At 43.4% G+C, this 17,785-nt stretch overlaps 1 protein-coding gene across 8 annotated transcripts in view; it reads left to right on the top strand.

Annotated features, from left to right (window-relative positions):
- The window catches only part of PSD3 (pleckstrin and Sec7 domain containing 3), a 492,229-nt gene that overhangs the window by 119,830 nt on the left and 354,614 nt on the right, over nucleotides 1-17,785 (top strand). For 6 of the 8 annotated variants that reach the window (XM_070781665.1, XM_070781669.1, XM_070781676.1 and 3 more), the window contains exon 2: nucleotides 12,564-12,672. The exons of the other annotated variants lie outside the window; for them this stretch is intronic. Coding sequence is in view for 1 of the 6 variants with exons in the window: in XM_019953428.2 (XP_019808987.2) it covers nucleotides 12,564-12,672 (109 nt within the window). In the remaining 5 variants the exon portion in view is untranslated. The remainder of the gene's footprint in view (nucleotides 1-12,563; nucleotides 12,673-17,785) is intronic. 8 annotated transcript variants of the gene reach the window in all.

Genomic DNA, 17,785 nt, shown 5'->3' on the forward strand with positions numbered 1-17,785 from the left:
CTTTCCTGAGTCATTGTTGACTCGGAGGATTAGGCATGTTGAGGTGGTCGATGCATGCTCCATATCGTTTCTTACTGAATGGCACTCCTCTCTTGCTGCATCTGAAGTAGCTGGAGTTGGAATCATGATCTGGGAGTGGGGACACGGTGGGGGAGACTTGGCTGTTGGTAATTCCTGTACCATTTTTGTGAACAGGACCCCTTGGTTGCCACTAGAAACAGTGATGAAGCAGTGATCAGTAGCTTTAGAGGTATGTCCTCTGCTGAGTGGGCCAGAGAAGGTGGGGATTGGGTGGTCAGGGAAGGGCAAAACCCTCATCCTTTTGTTTTTATTTGTTGATTGTCTCTTCCATTATCAAAAAATAGTCTAGAGAGGAATATGGAGAGGAATATGTCACCTCAAGTTCGTATACAGTATTAACCAAAGTTGAGAAAATATTAAAGTGATAAAACAGAACAAGCCATCTCCTAAGAAAGACTTGGTAGGTAACCGACATCAGGACTTTTCTTTTTTATTTATTTATTTTTTAAATTTAAATTTATTTATTTTAATTGGAGGCTAATTACTTTACAATATTGTATTGGTTTTGCCATACATCAACGTGAATCTGCCACGGGTATACATGTGTTGCCCATCCTGAACCCCCCTCCCACCTCCCTCCCCGTACCATCCCTCTGGGTCATCCCCGTGCACCAGCCCCAAGCATCCTGTATCCTGCATCGAACCTGGACTGGCGATTCGTTTCTTATATGATATTATACATGTTTCAATGCCATTCTCCCAAATCATCCCACCCTCTCCCTCTCCCACAGAGTCCAAAAGACTGTTCTATACATCTGTGTCTCTTTTGCTGTCTCGCATACAGGGTTATCATTACCATCTTTCTAAATTCCATATATATGCGTTAGTATGGAGAAGGCAATGGCATCCCACTCCAGTACTCTTGCCTGGAAAATCCCATGGATGGAGGAGCCCTGTAGGCTGCAGTCCACGGGGTCGCTAAGAGTCGGACACGACTGAGCGACTTCACTTTCACTTTTCACTTTCATGCATTGGAGAAGGAAATGGCAACCCACTCCAGTGTTCTTGCCTGGAGAGTCCCAGGGACTGGGGAGCCTGGTGGGCTGCTGTCTCTGGGGTCGCACAGAGTCGGACATGACTGAAGTGACTTAGCAGTAGCGTTAGTATACTGTATTGGTGTTTTTCTTTCTGGCTTACTTCACTCTGTATAATTCCTCTGGTGATTAGATCTCTCTTGCTCAGAATCTTCTATATGCCCCCACTTAAAACTGACTATCAAATAATTGAATACAAAAGTCCAAACTGCTTAGCTTGACATTTGAAACTCTTGAGGTGCTAACCTTCCTCTTAGTGTCATCTGCTTCTTTCCTACTGAAGTATAATCCATGGGCCAGCAGCTTCGGCATCACCTGGGAGCGTGTTAGAAATGCCGACTCTCAGCCCCTGTGTGGACCATGGCATCAGCGCTAGACTTGCAGCAAGGTCCGCACGTGTGTGGAAGCCCACCGCAGGGGGAGAATCTCTGATCTGCCTCATTCTGCTTAATCTCCCTTTTTGTCCCGCAGTCAGGCTAGCTGAACATGTTCTGCACTTCCGCAGTGGCCTGCCTGTCTTCAAATGCTAACGTTTTCCCAGAAAAATCATTTTTCTCAACTTCCTCTCTTTACTTCCATCATCTGATTGACTAGGTGTCTAAATATGCCGAGAACTGGTTTGGGTTTCAGACATGACTGGGCACATAGACCCTACACTATTTGTACAGGCTCCCTGGAAGACAGCTCCTTTGACCCCCAGTTCCACTTCTAGGAGATTTTCCTGAACTAATTATCAGAAAAGAATGTAAAGAAATGTGTATAAAGTTGATCACTACAGTATTATGTATAATAGTAAGAAATTGATAAATTAATAAATTTTGTTATAGTCGTATGATATACTGTTGCATATTCAAGATGGTAGGACATATTACTGAAATGAGAATATATCAACAATATCCTTGAATAACAATTATGTTATTAAAAAAAACACACTTAATTCCTATGCTCCACGGGGTTATAGTTGAACAGGTAAGAGAGGTGTAAACAAAGAAGTACAGGAATAATGCAGTAATACAGTAATAATGATAATGTTAACAGCGGCAACCGACATCTCCTGGACACTTAAAATGTTCCAGGCATTTCTAAGTGCTTCGCCTGCTATCTTCCTTTATCTTTTCAAAAGATAAACTACTGTTGATTCTACATGAGAAAATTATCTTATTGTCACATATTTTAATCTTTACCATTATGATGGGTAAAGTTTGGTAACGTTTTAAAAATTGGTATTTCACTGATTATTAGCAAGATTTGTTCAACATTGTTTAATATATATTGATCATTTTTAACTGTATTTCTTAAAAAGGCTGTTTTTGTCTTCTGCCTGTTTTTTCTGTTTGTCTTTGACCATTCTGAAAAATCTATTTTCTGTCTTTTGAATATGTGTTTGCTGGATTATGGTGTTTCAAATAAAGGAAGTGTTAATACCATCACTCCTTATGTTTTTAATTAATTTGTTCTTATACAGAAACTGATTATTCTCAGCAAAATTAGGGATCTGTAATCAGTTACATCAGTAATCTTTGTTCATAAATTGATGTGAGCTATCAGCCTCGGGTAAATGTGTCGGTAAATAGAATATGTAGGTAATCTCTAACTTTTATATGTGAGTTTCAAGTTTGTAATTATTTGGACCTCTGCGTTTACTTTTCCACAGAAACAAGTCAGTTCCTAGGTTTCCAGCAAGCCCAAACAAGCATTCTTAAAACTAAGTCTTCATAATAATAAAGCACTAAATATTATTCAAACTCAGCATAAAAATACTGCTTATCACATTAATTTTATACTCCAATTATAGGTGTAAAAATAGAACAAGCCTCTAATCTTCAGAAGCTCTGGTGATCAGACTGTGGGATACGTGAGTGGGTGGGTGGGGAGTAAGGTGAATGTCTTTAAAACTACAAAGTGCGAAAACCTTTGGTGAATCATTTATTCTCCAGTGTTCTGTGCCTAAGAACAAGAACAAAGGTAATTTGCATTCGCTCTTTATTCTTTAGCTCACGTCTGTCTGTTGAACATCCAGTGTTTGTGAGGATGACCTGGCCTGTTAAGTGTAGCAGGAGATTTTCCCCACGCTGTATTCCTTGCATTCCTTGGGCCCGAAAGCAATGTTATGGCTTTATTGTTCTCAGCCACTGCACAAGTTTAAAACCACTGTTAAACCAACAGCTTTAACATCAGTTGTAAAATGCCCACGGCAAGCCAGGAAGCCTCCGAGTGCGTTTCCCCAGGTATTCTGTGCCTGTGGTTTGTGTCGTAGGGGTGGAGGAGGTGGCCTGAGAGGAACGGGCTCCGTTCCTTGCTGTCGGCTGTCCTGCTGTTCCTTGGTCTTTTTGAAGGTTTACTTGTATACCCCACAGAGCTCCGGAACGGTAGCGCTCACACTCCTGCACACCTGAGCATCCGGTGGGGCCATTAGGTACAAAGTCAGCTTCCCCTGCCCCGCTTCAGGAGTGTGACCAGAGGCCTGAGGCCTTCCGCAGCCTGCGGTGTATCCACAGGCACCCCAGGAACTGTGTTGCAGGCGCCCTGGGCCTGCAGAAATGCTGCTCTAGAGAGTGTCCTCCTCCGTGCTCTCTCTCTCGAGTGTGAATCACACTAGATAGTTCTCACACCCCTGGCTCCCGTGAGCGAGCTATGACTGATGGGCTCTGTCAGGGCACCGCATACAGCTCCGTGTCCCTGAAGAGGTAACTGACCTAATGGGACCTGAGGTCCTGAAGGCCTGGCGGGAATTGTTTACTTTGTCTTGCTTACGTAAGCAGTTGTTTCTGAGAACTTTAGTCATGTTTGCTTATGACGAACAGTTTATCTTTGTAAAAACCAACTAAAAAAAATATAAGACGAGCACACTTTAGTTAGAGTTACAGACAGTGTGGGTATCCTGACAATGTTTAAGTTTAAAGAGGGGAGATCTTCTGAAATAAAAACCCAGGTCCCCTTGTCAGTTCGTGCCTTTTACCCGTTGACTGTCCATCAGACTTGCCTGATCTGGGATGCCGAGCAATCTGGAAAATTGGGCAAATTCCTTGTCAGGACACTGAGAAATGCCTCTACTATTAATACTGTAAAAAACGATACTTTTCTGTATCATTTTAAAATGACAAGTTTCTTAAGGATGATTGAATAACTAGTATTATTTATCTGAAATTGGACTTGGAATTTTTGTTCAGTTTCTGTTTTTAGGACTTTATTCTGGTTATCTTTGGTGTTCTTCTTTACCTTGGCCAGACAGATACACGCTTTATAGATCTTTTGACCTCAGCGGGTGTGCATTTCTTCACAGTGGGCATCTGTTAACACCAGGCAGGAGATGCTGGTGTCATCTGGTCAGGGTTCATGTCCTGCAGGCAGAACCAGATGCTTCCCACGGGGATGACATGACTCTTCTAATTTTCTCTGTGATGTCAAACTCATGACCATTCAGTGTCTTTTAAGAGGGGCCCATACTTGGAGAGGGTTTACTTTGGTAAGATTTTGGTGGGCCATATATTTTCTTATAGAAATTAACGCTTATTGGTCTATAATAAAGACTATTATTCCTAATATTTCATGTGCTAGTTAAGCTTAAATTACAGGCCAGATTTTTGACTTTCAGAATGTTTGTGTTTGCCCAGAGGCACTTTTTTTCTCCATACATGCAGTAATTTTCTATATACATACAGACATAAATGTATTTATCGGGTAAATAACTTATGCTTGGTGTATAGAAACTGATGTATCTGATTGCTCACATACCTTTTTTGAGAAGAAAGTTATGGCTGGTTTTCTTACCTTAATCAAGAACAGTCTTTAGCATGCTTATTGTAAGACCCAGTTCTAGGTATTACATTTTCCCCTAAAATACATAGCCACCATCCAGGGGTGACTTTCTACTTAAGGGAAATAAAGCTATAGCAAATCAGGTGAGAAAATACTTTTTCATGATTCCCACCCTGAATTTACAGTTAGCACCTATTTTTCCATCTCTTCAAAGTGCCAAATGACACGTTTTTTAAAAAATTAGAGTGAATTTAATTTCATTTCAGAAGTTAGTGGAAAATTTGAAATAACTGAAGATGCCCCCATGTTTGTGAAGCTTAGTTTTGGTGATGAGGCTGATACTTAGTTTTCATTTATGTAATTTGTGGTTATTTCTGCCAAGGTTTCAGGGCTTTTTTGAGGTTGCTGAGTTTAGAAAGACTCAGCAAAAATACTTATGAACACTCGCAGTGAGCTTGTAGTCTCTGACTGCTTTGCTACCCCCTGTGATTGTTCTCAGTACCGAGCCTTCCTCCGCTGTGTTGAGTCTGCAGAGGAGCATCTGTGAGTGCTGGTTGACTATTCAGAGTCTGGTTGATTTCCTCCCAGGGGTCCCAATTATGCTGGGCTGACTTTCAAAGTTTTCTGTGGCTTTCCAGCTTTCCCTCTTCTTACCCAGCCTGAATCCTGACTTGCTGTCAGCGTGTGGAAGGTGAGACCTGTAGCAAGTAAGAACGTGTATTCTGAGGCTTAACATGTGTTTTTCTTTTTAAAACCTGGACCTTTATGTTGTCCGTTTTATTAGTTTTAAAGACTATCAGGAGCGCACAGATCCAGAGCCCGAGGAAGGTAGATGGTAGTCAGCAGGGCAAAGAGAAAAGCAGAAGGTAGACTTAGATCCCTGGGTCTGCAACTTGCCATCAAGGGTCTCGCCCTCTGTCATTACTGATTACAAAATGGTGGGAAAGGCAGAGGGTGTGCTGTGAACATGTAATGTTTGATTGCTGGTTTTCTTTTAAATTCTTTCTTTGAAGTTCTCCAACACCTTAGTTACTTGGTGCCTTCATGAAGAAGCAGTCAAGAACACTTGATCCCTGTGTCTTATTTTAGTTTTATGGAGGCTGTGTTACAAATGAAGGTTTATCATCCTAGTTTCCTAGCCCCTGACTTTCTACATCACATTAAAAAAAAAAAAAAGGCACTGTTCCCATTTGTAATAAATCATAACATATTGTGAATAAGCCAGGGCAGGCTCAGTTCCTGAAAGGGGCATTTGGTTAGAAGACAACCGTAAGATGGGGCCCAAGATGCAGATGATCAAGGGAAGAGTCCTTTGTGTTGGCCTGCGCCTTGCTCACATACCCTTCCCTCTGCCTTCAGTTTTAGCGGCAGGTGGAGTGGGGACTCTGCGTCTCTGTGCTGGAGCCTCGTCTCCCCCTGGCCGTGCCCTTCCCAGGGGAGTGTGCTTTCAGGAAGACAGCTGAGTAGGTGGGTAGCAGGTGGTGGGAAAATGAGAATGGGCCTCCAGGGGCTTTTAAACAGGCCGTGGATTCAGCTCTTCCCTCTGCGCTCACACAGTTAAAGCAGGCTGACAACAAGTCTGCCTGGTGATGAGGTGAGTCCTGCTCCCTGCACCCCGTCAGTCTTTTTCTTAGGCTGGTGGTCCATGCCTGCTTTGGCTTCTGGTTTGGATGCTCTAAGCTTTCAGTTCAGTTCGGTTCAGTTGCTCAGTCATGGCCGACTCTTTGCGACCTCGTGGCCTGCAGCACGCCAGGCCTCCCTGTCCATCACCAACTCCCAGAATTTACTCAAACTCATGTCCATTGAGTCAGTGATGCCATCCACCATCTCATCCTCTGTTGTTCCCTTCTCTCGCCTTCGATCTTTCCCAGCAACGGGGTCTTTTCCAATGAGTCAGCTCTTCACATCAGTATTGGAGTATTGGAGTTTCAGTTTCAACATCAGTCCTTCCAGTGAATATTCAGGACTGATTTCCTTTAGGATGGACTGGTTGGAGCTCCTTGCAGTCTAACCTTTAGAAGATTCTGTTGTCCCAGTTGTTTCTTGGCTGTTTCTGGCCTTTTTCTGCTCTTGAGAGTCTGCCAGTCCCACTTTTCTTTGGTTACCTTTCTTGGCTTTTGGAATATCTATCCGATTAGCTTATCAAGGGAGGAGCTGGTTGTTCAGTTCAGTTTAGTCGCTCAGTCGTGTCCGACTCTTTGCGACCCCATGAATTGCAGCACGCCAGGCCTCCCTGTCCATCACCAACTCCCAGAGTTTGCTCAGACTCATGTCCATTGAGTCAGTGATGCCATCCAGCCATCTCATCCTCTGTCAACCCCTTCTCCTCCTGCCCCCAAGCCCTCCCAGCATCACAGTCTTTTCCAATGAGTCAACTCTTCACATGAGGTGGCCACAGTACTGGAGTTTCAGCTTTAGCATCATTCCTTCCAAAGAATACCCAGGGCTGATCTCCTTCAGAATTGACTGGTTGGATCTCCTTGCAGTCCGAGGGACTCTCAAGAGTCTTCTCCAACACCACAGTTCAAAAACATTAACTCTTTGGTGCTCAGCCTTCTTGACAGTCCAACTCTCACATCCATACATGACCACAGGAAAAACCATAGCCTTGACTGGACGGAACTTGTTGGCAAAGTAATGTCTCTGCTTTTGAATATGCTATCTAGGTTGGTCATAACTTTCCTTCCAAGGAATAAGCGTCTTTTAATTTCATGGCTGCAGTCACCATCTGCAGTGATTTTGGAGCCCCCCAAAATAAAGTCTGACACTGTTTCCACTGTTTCCCCATCTATTTCCCATGAAGTGATGGGACCGGATGCCATGATCTTCGTTTTCTGAATGTTGAGCTTTAAGCCAACTTTTTCACTCTCCTCTTTTACTTTCATCAAGAGGCTTTTGAGTTCCTGTACACTTTCTGCCATAAGGGTGGTGTCATCTGCATATCTGAGGTGATTGATATTTCTCCCAGCAATCTTGATTCCAGCTTGTGTTTCTTCCAGTCCAGCGTTTCTCATGATGTACTCTGTAGAAGTTAAATAAGCAAGGTGACAATATACAGCCTTGACGTACTCCTTTTCCTCTTTGGAACCAGTCTGTTGTTCCATGTCCAGTTCTAACTGTTGCTTCCTGACCTGCATCCAGATTTCTCAAGATGCAGGTCAGGTGGTCTGGTATTCCTATCTCTTTCAGAATTTTCCACAGTTTATTGTGATGCACACAGTCAAAGGCTTTGGCATAGTCAATAAAGCAGAAATAGATGTTTTTCTGGAACTCTCTTGCTTTTTCCATGATCCAGCAGATGTTGGCAATTTGATCTCTGGTTCCTCTGCCTTTTCTAAAACCAGCTTGAACATCAGGAAGTTCATGGTTCACATTTTGCTAAAGCCTGGCTTGGAGAATTTTGAGCATTACTTTACTAGCATGTGCTGCTGCTGCTGCTAGGTCGCTTCAGTCGTGTCCAACTCTGTGCGACCCCATAGATGGCAGCCCACCAGGCTCCCCTGTCCCCGGGATTCTCCAGGCAAGAACACGAGTGGGTTGCCATTTCCTTCTCCAATGCATGAAAGTGAAAAGTGAAAGTGAAGTCGCTCAGTCGTGTCTGACTCCTAGCAACCCCATGGACTGCAACCCATCAGGCCCCTCCGTCCATGGGATTTTCCAGGCAAGAGTACTGGAGTGGGTTGCCATTGCCTTCTCCGTACTAGCATGTGAGATGAGTGCAATTGTGCGGTAGTTTGAGCATTCTTTGGCATTGCCTTTCTTTGGGATTGGAATGAAAACTGACCTTTTCCAGTCCTGTGGCCACTGCTGAGTTTTCCAAATTTGCTGGCATATTGAGTGCAGCACTTTCACAGCATCATCTTTCAAGATTTGAAATAGCTCAACTGGAATTCCATCACCTCCACTAACTTTGTTCGTAGTGATGCTTTCTAAGGCCCACTTGATTTCACATTTCAGGATGTCTGGCTCTAGGTCAGTGATCACACCATCGTGATTATCTGGGTCGTGAAGATCTTTTTTGTACAGTTCTTCTGTGTATTCTTGCCATCTCTTTTTGATATTTTCTGCTTCTGTTAGGTCCATACCATATCTGTCCTTTATCGAGCCCATCTTTGCATGAAATGTTCCCTTGGTATCTCTGATTTTCTTGAAGAGATCTCTAGTCTTTCCCATTCTGTTGTTTTCCTCTATTTCTTTGCATTCGTCACTGAAGAAGGCTTTCTTATCTCTTCTTGCTATTCTTTGGAACTCTGCATTCAGATGCTTATATCTTTCCTTTTCTCCTTTGCTTTTCCCTTCTCTTCTTTTCACAGCTATTTGTAAGGCCTCCCCAGACAGCCATTTTGCTTTTTTGCATTTCTTTTCCATGGGGATGGTCTTGATCCCTGTCTCCTGTACAGTGTCACGAACCTCATTCCATAGTTCATCAGGCTCTCTATCAGATCTAGGCCCTTAAATCTATTTCTCACTTCCACTGTATAATCATAAGGGATTTGATTTAGGTCATACCTAAATGGTCTAGTGGTTTTCTCTACTTTCTTCAATTTCAGTCTGAATTTGGCAATAAGGAGTTCATGGTCTGAGCCGCTGACTGCATAGAGCTTCTCCATCTTTGGCTGCAAAGAATATAATCAATCTGATTTTGGTGTTGACCATCTGGTGATGTCCATGTGTAGAGTCTTCTCTTGTGTTGTTGGAAGAGGGTGTTTGTTATGACCAGTGCATTTTCTTGGCAAAACTCTATTAGTCTTTGCCCTGCTTCATTCCATATTCCAAGGCCCCAAATCCAAGCTACTGATAGTATTTCTTCTCCAGTCTTCCCCATTCCAACACACCACCCAGCTGCTCAAGCCAGCTTCCTAGGTATCAATCTCTGGGCCAGCGTTCTAGATTCAGGATCTGAGTCTGGGACCCACAGTTTACTAGCGGTGTCACCTTGGACATGTGACTCACCCACTTGTGGGCTCCCTTTGTGTGCCCATGAGGCTGGGATGGCAGAGTGCCCATCCGACAGGACCAACCTGTGCGTTACATGAGACGCCTCATGTTCTGCATGGGGACAGCCTGGCATGGAGTGAGTGGTTAGTCCATGTTAGCCCTTACAGTTATGCTTGGTTTCCTCCTTTCCCTTTTTCCTTAAACCCAATTTATCAGAAAGTTTACATAGGTTCTTCCTTTAAAATATGTTTCACATTTATGTACTTCTGTTTCCATTGCCATTATCTGGCTTGAAGCTTTCATAAATTCTAGTTTATACTTCCAACTGGTGTCTCTGATTCCTCTTGACTTACTCCAATCTATTTCCCTTATTTGTTGTTCAGTCATTCAGTCATATCTGGCTCTTTGTGACCCCATGGACTGCAGCATGCCCAGCTTCCCTGTCCTTCAGTATCTCCCAGAGTTTGCTCAAACTTATGTCCACTAAGTCGGTGATCTACTTCAACCATCTCATCCTCTATCACCCCATTCTCCTCCTGCCCTCAATACTTCCCAGCATCAGGGTCTTTTCCAGTGAGTTGATTCTTCATATCAGGTGCCAAAGTATTGGAGCTTCAGCTTCAGCATCAGTCTTTCCAATGAATATTCAGAGTTGATTTCCTTTAGGGTTGACTGGTTTGATCTCCCTGCAGTCCAAGGGACTCTCAAGAGTGTTCTCTAGCACCACAGTTCAAAAGCATCCATTCTTTAGCATTCAGCCGTCTTTATGGTCCTACTCTCATATCCGTACATGACTACTGGAAAAGCCATAGCTTTGACTATACGAACCTTTGTTGGCAAAGTGATGGAAAAATTTCCTTTATAACAACCATATAATTTTTTAAAAGTGTAAATGAATGACCTTTTGAAAATGTTAATGAACCACCATAGGTTTAAAACCGTCCAGTGACTTCCCTTCGAGCCTTTCCTTGGCTTGCACACCCTGTGGTTTTGGCCCCTGCCTCCTCTTCAGTGTTTGTTCCTCCTGTGCTGTTGCCTGGTCCATCTCTCCACTTGCACGTGTGCCCGCTGTTCTGTGACGACCTTGGTCCCCCTCAGTTGTTGGGGTGACCTGGTGCTGTCATACTTAGAGACCACTGTGTGTGACTCTCTCTCTGCCTACATGTATGTTTCTGTCCTTTCTCAGCTCTCATCCTTCTCGTATCTGCAGGTATTGGTTCCTCAGTGAGCCTTTTCTAACCACCCCACCTAAATTAGGCCACCAGGTTCCTCCTTTATCAGCCTGAAGGTCCCTGAACACATCAAAAAGTTAATATTGCCTGTCCACTGGGGAAAAGGATAATTAACAGCCTGTGGTTATAAAACATGCAATTCCAAGAAGAGTGTGCACCTTTTCCAGAAAGAATAATTTTACATGTTGTGAACATTAAGTGATTATAGAGCTATTTTAAGAAACTGCTAGAGCTATTTTAAGAAACTGCTATCTTAAAACTGTTCAAAAAGGTCTTTGATATTGGTATTCAAGGACAGCTGTCCACTAAACCTGTCTGCAGAGGGTGAAGGTGCGTGCTAAGTCGCTCAGTTGTGTCCGACTCTTTTGACCACATGGACTGTAGCTCACCAGGCTCCTTTGTCCATGGTATTCTCCAGGCAAGAATACTGGAGTAGGTTGCCATTTCCTCCTCCAGGGGATCTTCCCGCAGAGGGTGAGGAGATATTCATAACCTAGCCACGGGCCTCCTGACTGCTATCAATCATTTCTGCTCCAAAAGATAAAACAGACATCATGAAACTCCCCTCTTTGAAGTAGCTGCCTGATTTCTGATAAAACTCTTCATGCTCCTCTCTCTGAAAGTGAGTGGTCAGTTGCTGCTCGGACACGAGAAGGAAGATGTCTCAGAATTAGAAGACAGAGGTCGAGTGTGATAATATCTGTATCCTGGTTAATTTTTGAGTTCAGAGTGAAGAGGCAGAAAGATGACTCCCTGGTTGGCCTCAGTCTCATTTCTTTGTGTTTTGAAATTGCTACCTTATTACTTATTTTTCATTAATTCTAGACCAGAGAAAGGAGGCTCTCCCGAGTTTTGGCAGCTGCTTAAAGCAGCCAGGAAGAGAGTGATGGGAATTGAGAATCATGATGTGAACCACTTTCAGTCACCTTGTAGTTTTTCTTTCAAATGCGGTATATTTAGGATTCCAGAGAACACGGGGACAGATGCTTAAATTTAGGATAACAAGTGTAAGTGGGATGCTTGGTACTCCTGTTTGCCTAAATTTAGGCAAAAAAGACCCAAATGTGGTTGCTTTTGGGGAAAGACTACTTTTTGTTGACATACTTTAGCAGAACCCATTCACAGAAGTATTCCTGCTATGGGCTATGGGTGATGATAACCCATTTGGAAAATGATGTTCCTAAAAATAAAATATAGTTTTCTCATTGCAAAAAAGTTATTAAGAATATATACTTAATTAAAAAAAAATCTACTGTAATTGTGCCCTCCCAATCAAGCCCAGACTTTGCAAGTTTCTCTTGTTCCCCTACAGATGTTTATGTTTCTCTTTTTATATGGTTGTAACCTTGCTTGTGTTCTGATTTATGTCCTGTTATGTTTTTTCATGTTTCATTTTTAACGGCCATATAGTATTCTATCCTGTGGACCTGTCATAACCATTCTCTTGGTTGATTTGCTTTGTGATGTATTTTGTATGATGTATTTTTAATGATGTCTTTGTTTTGCTCTGATTTTGCAGGCAGAGACATTTGTTTGGGTTAACAATGCATCAGCACATTCCCAGAGTGTTGCCAAGGCCAAATATGAATTTTTATTTGGCAGATCTGAAGAGAAAACTCCAGATACTAGTAAGTGTTTCCCTGCCTTCCTCTTTCAGGTAACAGATAGGAAGAGATATTAAAATTTCAAATCTCAGAAGCTGAGAATTCTTCAAACCTAGAAGTGACTTGAAATTACCTACCACAGGCTACTAGAATCACGTCCTGTATTTCTGAATTCTACACTTTGAAAGATGTAGAGTTATTTGATGAATAATGAAAGCAAACAGGTTTCACAGAGGCGGGAAGGCAGTGTTGCAGATGGAGAGGTGCTCACTCCGTCGTCGATGGAGAGGTTATCAGTCCTGGGAGCGAGGCAGGGATGGGGTACTGTGTGCAGTTCAGACCCGGGCTCTTGAGCTCGACTTCTTCAGTGTGAACCTAGCCTGTAACTTATGAGATGCGTGGCCCTGCGTGAGTTGTCTAAGCTCTTTTTGCCTCAGTCTTCTCAACTGTCAAATGGGATTATAGTGATACATATCTCGGAATCCTTCTGAGGATTAAATAGATTGATGTATGTAAAGGTCTCAGAACTGCGCTTGACATGTAATAAATGCTTTATGAGTGTTTGCTGCCATTATTATTTATTGTGATCATCATCATATTCCTGACCTTTGAAGCTGATGTTTCGAGAAAGTACAGTCCTTACTCTCCTCAGCTCCATCACTGTCTGATACTGATTTCCGTTTTGGGTAGACAGGGAATCTGACCTAATGTAGCTATGGTTCAGTTGAAGAAGTCAAATGATAGCTGTTCATTTTGACTCATATGTTAGATAAGATTATATAATGGGCTCCATAATATCTGGGGATAGCAAGAATGCAGTGTATATTAATAATTTACCTTTTACCTTAATAATGAATATTTCTTAGATATTTCAGTAGTTGGAGACTCTTAATGAAGTCTTAAATGGCTAAATTATTAAAATATTCTTTTATTTTGTAGCATAAATCCTGTTCTAAGCTTGAGGTTTGGGATACTTAACCATTTATTCATTATTTCTCAGATGGGAATACTTATTGTGATCACCCCAAGACTATTTAAAACTCCTTTCTGGCATAGCCTTAACTTTGTGATTTTGCGCTGACTACACTTTTTTCTTTTTAGCTTTGATAGAACATGATTTTTCCTTCACTATGTAGAGGTAAGGTCAGAGCTCTGCATGGTCCTGTGGCCGATTGGCGGGTGGGTTTGCGTCTTCGTTACTCTTGGGTTCTGAGTAGTTTCCCAGTTTACCACAGGTGAATCAAAATGACATTTGAAACCTTCTGTTCCTTTTGCCCTGGTAGAAATGGTTGGTATTGTTAGTTTCTAGTGTGATGTTATTTTTCAGGGGTTTTAGTGTGCATGCACTTATTAAACAAATCTATGTAATGAACACTTCTTATGTGCTACTCACCCGTGCTGGGGACTGTCAGGGTGCAGAGAAATAGAAGACAGTCCTTGCCCCCTGGGGGCTAATTGTTTGGTCAGAGCAAGGCAGTGGTCACTTCAGCTGTGCTGGTGAAGGCTTCATGGAATAGGTGGAAGCTGCACTGTTCTCCAAGAATGACTAGTATTCTGGTTAACTGAGGTTTGGGGGAGGGCATTTCAGACTGGGGGAATGATGTGAAGGGTGTGGTGGCAGAAAACACAGATTGTTTGCGAAACAGGGAGGAAACTGGCCAGGTTGGTTTGCAAAGCTTATCAGTGAGAGAGAGATTTAGAAAAATAACCATTTAGAGAGGGGCAGAATCATGGAGAGTGAAGAGTTTGCATTTCATTTTGGTATGCAGAGACAAAGTGCCAAGTACTGTTTTAGAGAGATAAATCCAGATAATTGATCTGGAAATTGGAAGGGGCAGCAGAAATTGTTGCTTATTGTAGTAGGGGTATAAGATGCAAGTTTATGTTGACTTTTGAAAAGTACTTTTAAAAATCTTCAGAAAGAAATGGCACATTTTTATCACTTTAAGAATACTCTTGAAGTTTCTTTATATTGATCATCCGTCTGTCATTGAAACATGGCCCAAACTCAGAAGACCTAGGGGGACTTCCCTGGTGGTCCAGTGGTTGAGACTCTACCTGCCAATGCATGGGACGTGGATTCCATCTCTGGTCTGGGAAGATCCCATATGCTGCAGAATTGCTAAGCCCATGCACCACAACTACTGAACTTACATGCTGCAACTCCTGAAGCCCACGCCCCCTAGAGCCCAAGCTCTGCAACGAGAGAAGCCACTGCAGTAAGAAGGCTGTGCACCACAGCTGGAGAGTAGCCCCTGCTTGCAGCAGTGACAACCCAGAGCAGACATAAATAAATTTAAAAAATTATTTAAAAAAAAGACCATAGGGAAAGGTAGTAGACAGAATAAGACAGTGATTTTATTTGAATCTGATTGATAGGCATACCTTTTCCCACTTGTTTTTGTTTTTCCAAGTGGATTAAATAAGTGGCTGAAACTGTCTAAGTGCTGCAGAAGCAGCCTGCTGGGGAAACGGAAACGCTGACAGTGCCTGCTGAATGCATCCCCAGTATCAGTCAGGTGGTCGCCGGTAGTGATGCAGCCAGGTCAGGGGCAGTCTGTTGGTCCAGGACCCCAGTGAGGCCCGAGGGAGGTGTCCCTGCTCTAGGACAGGAGGCTTAGGCTACTTGTCACTCAGCCGGGAGTTCACATGGGCTGAGGGTGGGAGGGTCCAGAGAAGACAGTTTAAGAGGGTTTGCACAGTGTTGCTTATCGCAGGGCTTTTGCATCTGTGACAAGAGTTTAGGGTGTTGGATGGGGTATGGGAGAACATGTGAACAGTGGGAGGAGTCCCTTGGCTGGGAATTAAGATCTGGATTCTGTGATCTGTTTATCAATATAATGAAAGAAGAGAGTCGATCTTGCTTCTCTGGTGTCTGTTCCCTGTTGCTTTCTGGGAGCTGTCGCAACTTCATGAGTGTTTCAAGGGCGAGTCCAGAGCTGACGATTGCTGAGAGGCCTTGGGCGACACGTGACTTCCTTCGTGCTGTGGCTTAATGAGGGGGTGGGGGGGGGTCACCCCAGGGGTTGCCTTGCTTCTGTTCCCATCAGCTGTTGGGATATTTGTGGAGCTGCACTGAGCTGCAAGGAAAGAAAAAAGAGGTGGCACACGAGCCCCCCCGCGCCTCCCGGGCTTCCCCGGTGTCGCTCGTCTGCTCTTACTGGATGCAGGGCCTTCTCTCAGCCAGTCACACGGGGTCCACTCTGATAGGAGGGGCTTCATTTTTGGAAAGTACATTCTTTGAAGTGTTCCTGAAGCGGTATCAGATGGCTGAGGTCGGTCAGTCTTTTGGGGGAAAACCAGAGGGACGAAATGCTTGAGAAGGTCTTTGAGGAAAAGTGAGACTGTTCTTGGCCTGGGGGAGGACAGGTGACTCATGGAAGCGTATGAGGAAGCGAGGGGCCTGTGAGATGCTGAGAGCTGAAGAGTCCAGCAGTTAGGAGGTGACCAACTGCAGTAAAATAGAGACACAGACGTGTGTGCGTTTAGATCTCTCTGTCTGCGGGTATCAGATATGGGTGTGTGTGTATGTATAAAGTTGTTTAGGTCAACAGCACAATCTTAAATGACCATAATGACTGTTGAAATCACTCGGGGTAGATGGCTGCTGACCTCTACGTGTGGGTTAGGTCAACAGCACGATCTTAAATGATCATAATGACTGTTGAAATCACTCGGGGTGGATGGCTGCTGACCTCTACGTGTCGGTTTGCCTGCCCTGTGTCCCTCCCCACCTGGCACTCACTTTGGACTTTTGTCACTGTGACAAGACAGTAACTGGGTCTCTCAAGCTAAAATTCAGTATGTATTTACTGCTAAGTGAGGATGTTTTTATGGGCGGTGGGCGGGGGGAGGTATTTAATTCAAGGACTAGCATGCCTTGAGCAACAAGGTATGGTTTAAAAAATGTGAGGGCTTCCCAGGTAGCTCAAACGGTAAATAATCTGCCTGCAATGCGGAAGACCTGGGTTCAAGCCCTCCATCAGGAACATCCCCTGGAGAAGGGAATGGCAACCCACTCCAGTATCCTTGCCTGGAAAATCCCATGGACAGAGGAGCCCGGCGGGCTACAGTCCACGCGGTCGCACAGAGTTGGACATGACTGAAGTGACTCACACACACACACAGACACACACACACACACAGAATGTGATGAAATTAGAGACCCAGCTGCCACTGTTTACCTGCTTCTTTGGACTCCAGCATTAGGTGTGAGTGAGGCTGGGGGGCTGCTCAGGACGCCAGCAGGCCTGGCCAGCTGGAGCTGGACCTGGTGGCCCTTTGTTCCTTCTTGGGCTGTCCTGCACCCAAGGGTGCGACAGGTTCTTTGGCACAAGTGATCTTGAAAGTCACTCAATCGTGTTCAACTCTTTGTGACCCCACGACTATACAGTCCATGGAATTCTCCAGGCCAGAATACTGGAGTGGGTTAGTCTTTCCCTTCTCCAGGGGTCTTCCCAACCCAGGGATCGAACCCACATCTCCCACATTGCAGGCGGATTCTTTACCAGCTGAGCCACAAGGGAAGCCCTTGAAGATCTTGAAAGGTGGACCATATTTTGATATCATTTTAACCTAATTATGTATACCTCATGGCAGATTTCTAGGTTTTTCTTCAATTAGTTTATATATATATATATATATATTTTTTTTTTTTCCCTTTTTTTTTCCTGAAAGCTTGGAAAGAAGTTGAAGTACAAAGCTATATGTCTGAGTTCTGTTACTAGTTAAACAACACCTCCCTCTGCTGGATAGAGTGTGTAACACATTTTAGTGGCAGTTCTCTAATTGTCAAGTGCTGTTTGCTTTTCCTGCTACAGATTTCCTTCAGACTTGTTCTGGAAGTCAATTAGTATGCCTTTGTTCTTTCTGCTTAATCTAATCTGAAGGTTTATAAAAATTCCAGTGGTGTACAAATATACCTTAAATCTGTGGTATTTTAATCTCATTATGATGTTACGAAATTAAAGATTTGGAATTTTCATGGTAAAAACATTCATGTTTTTGAAATAGAAATATTAACCAGCTATATTCTCAGATAGACATGCTCTGATAATAAAAATGCTTGAATATAAGGTGCATTAAATAATATATGAAAGCTAATCTGGTCTTTTTTTCCTCATATATAAATTTTGCA

The sequence above is a fragment of the Bos indicus genome, chromosome 27, assembly GCF_029378745.1.
Source record: "Bos indicus isolate NIAB-ARS_2022 breed Sahiwal x Tharparkar chromosome 27, NIAB-ARS_B.indTharparkar_mat_pri_1.0, whole genome shotgun sequence".
Classification (NCBI taxonomy): Eukaryota; Metazoa; Chordata; class Mammalia; order Artiodactyla; family Bovidae; genus Bos; species Bos indicus.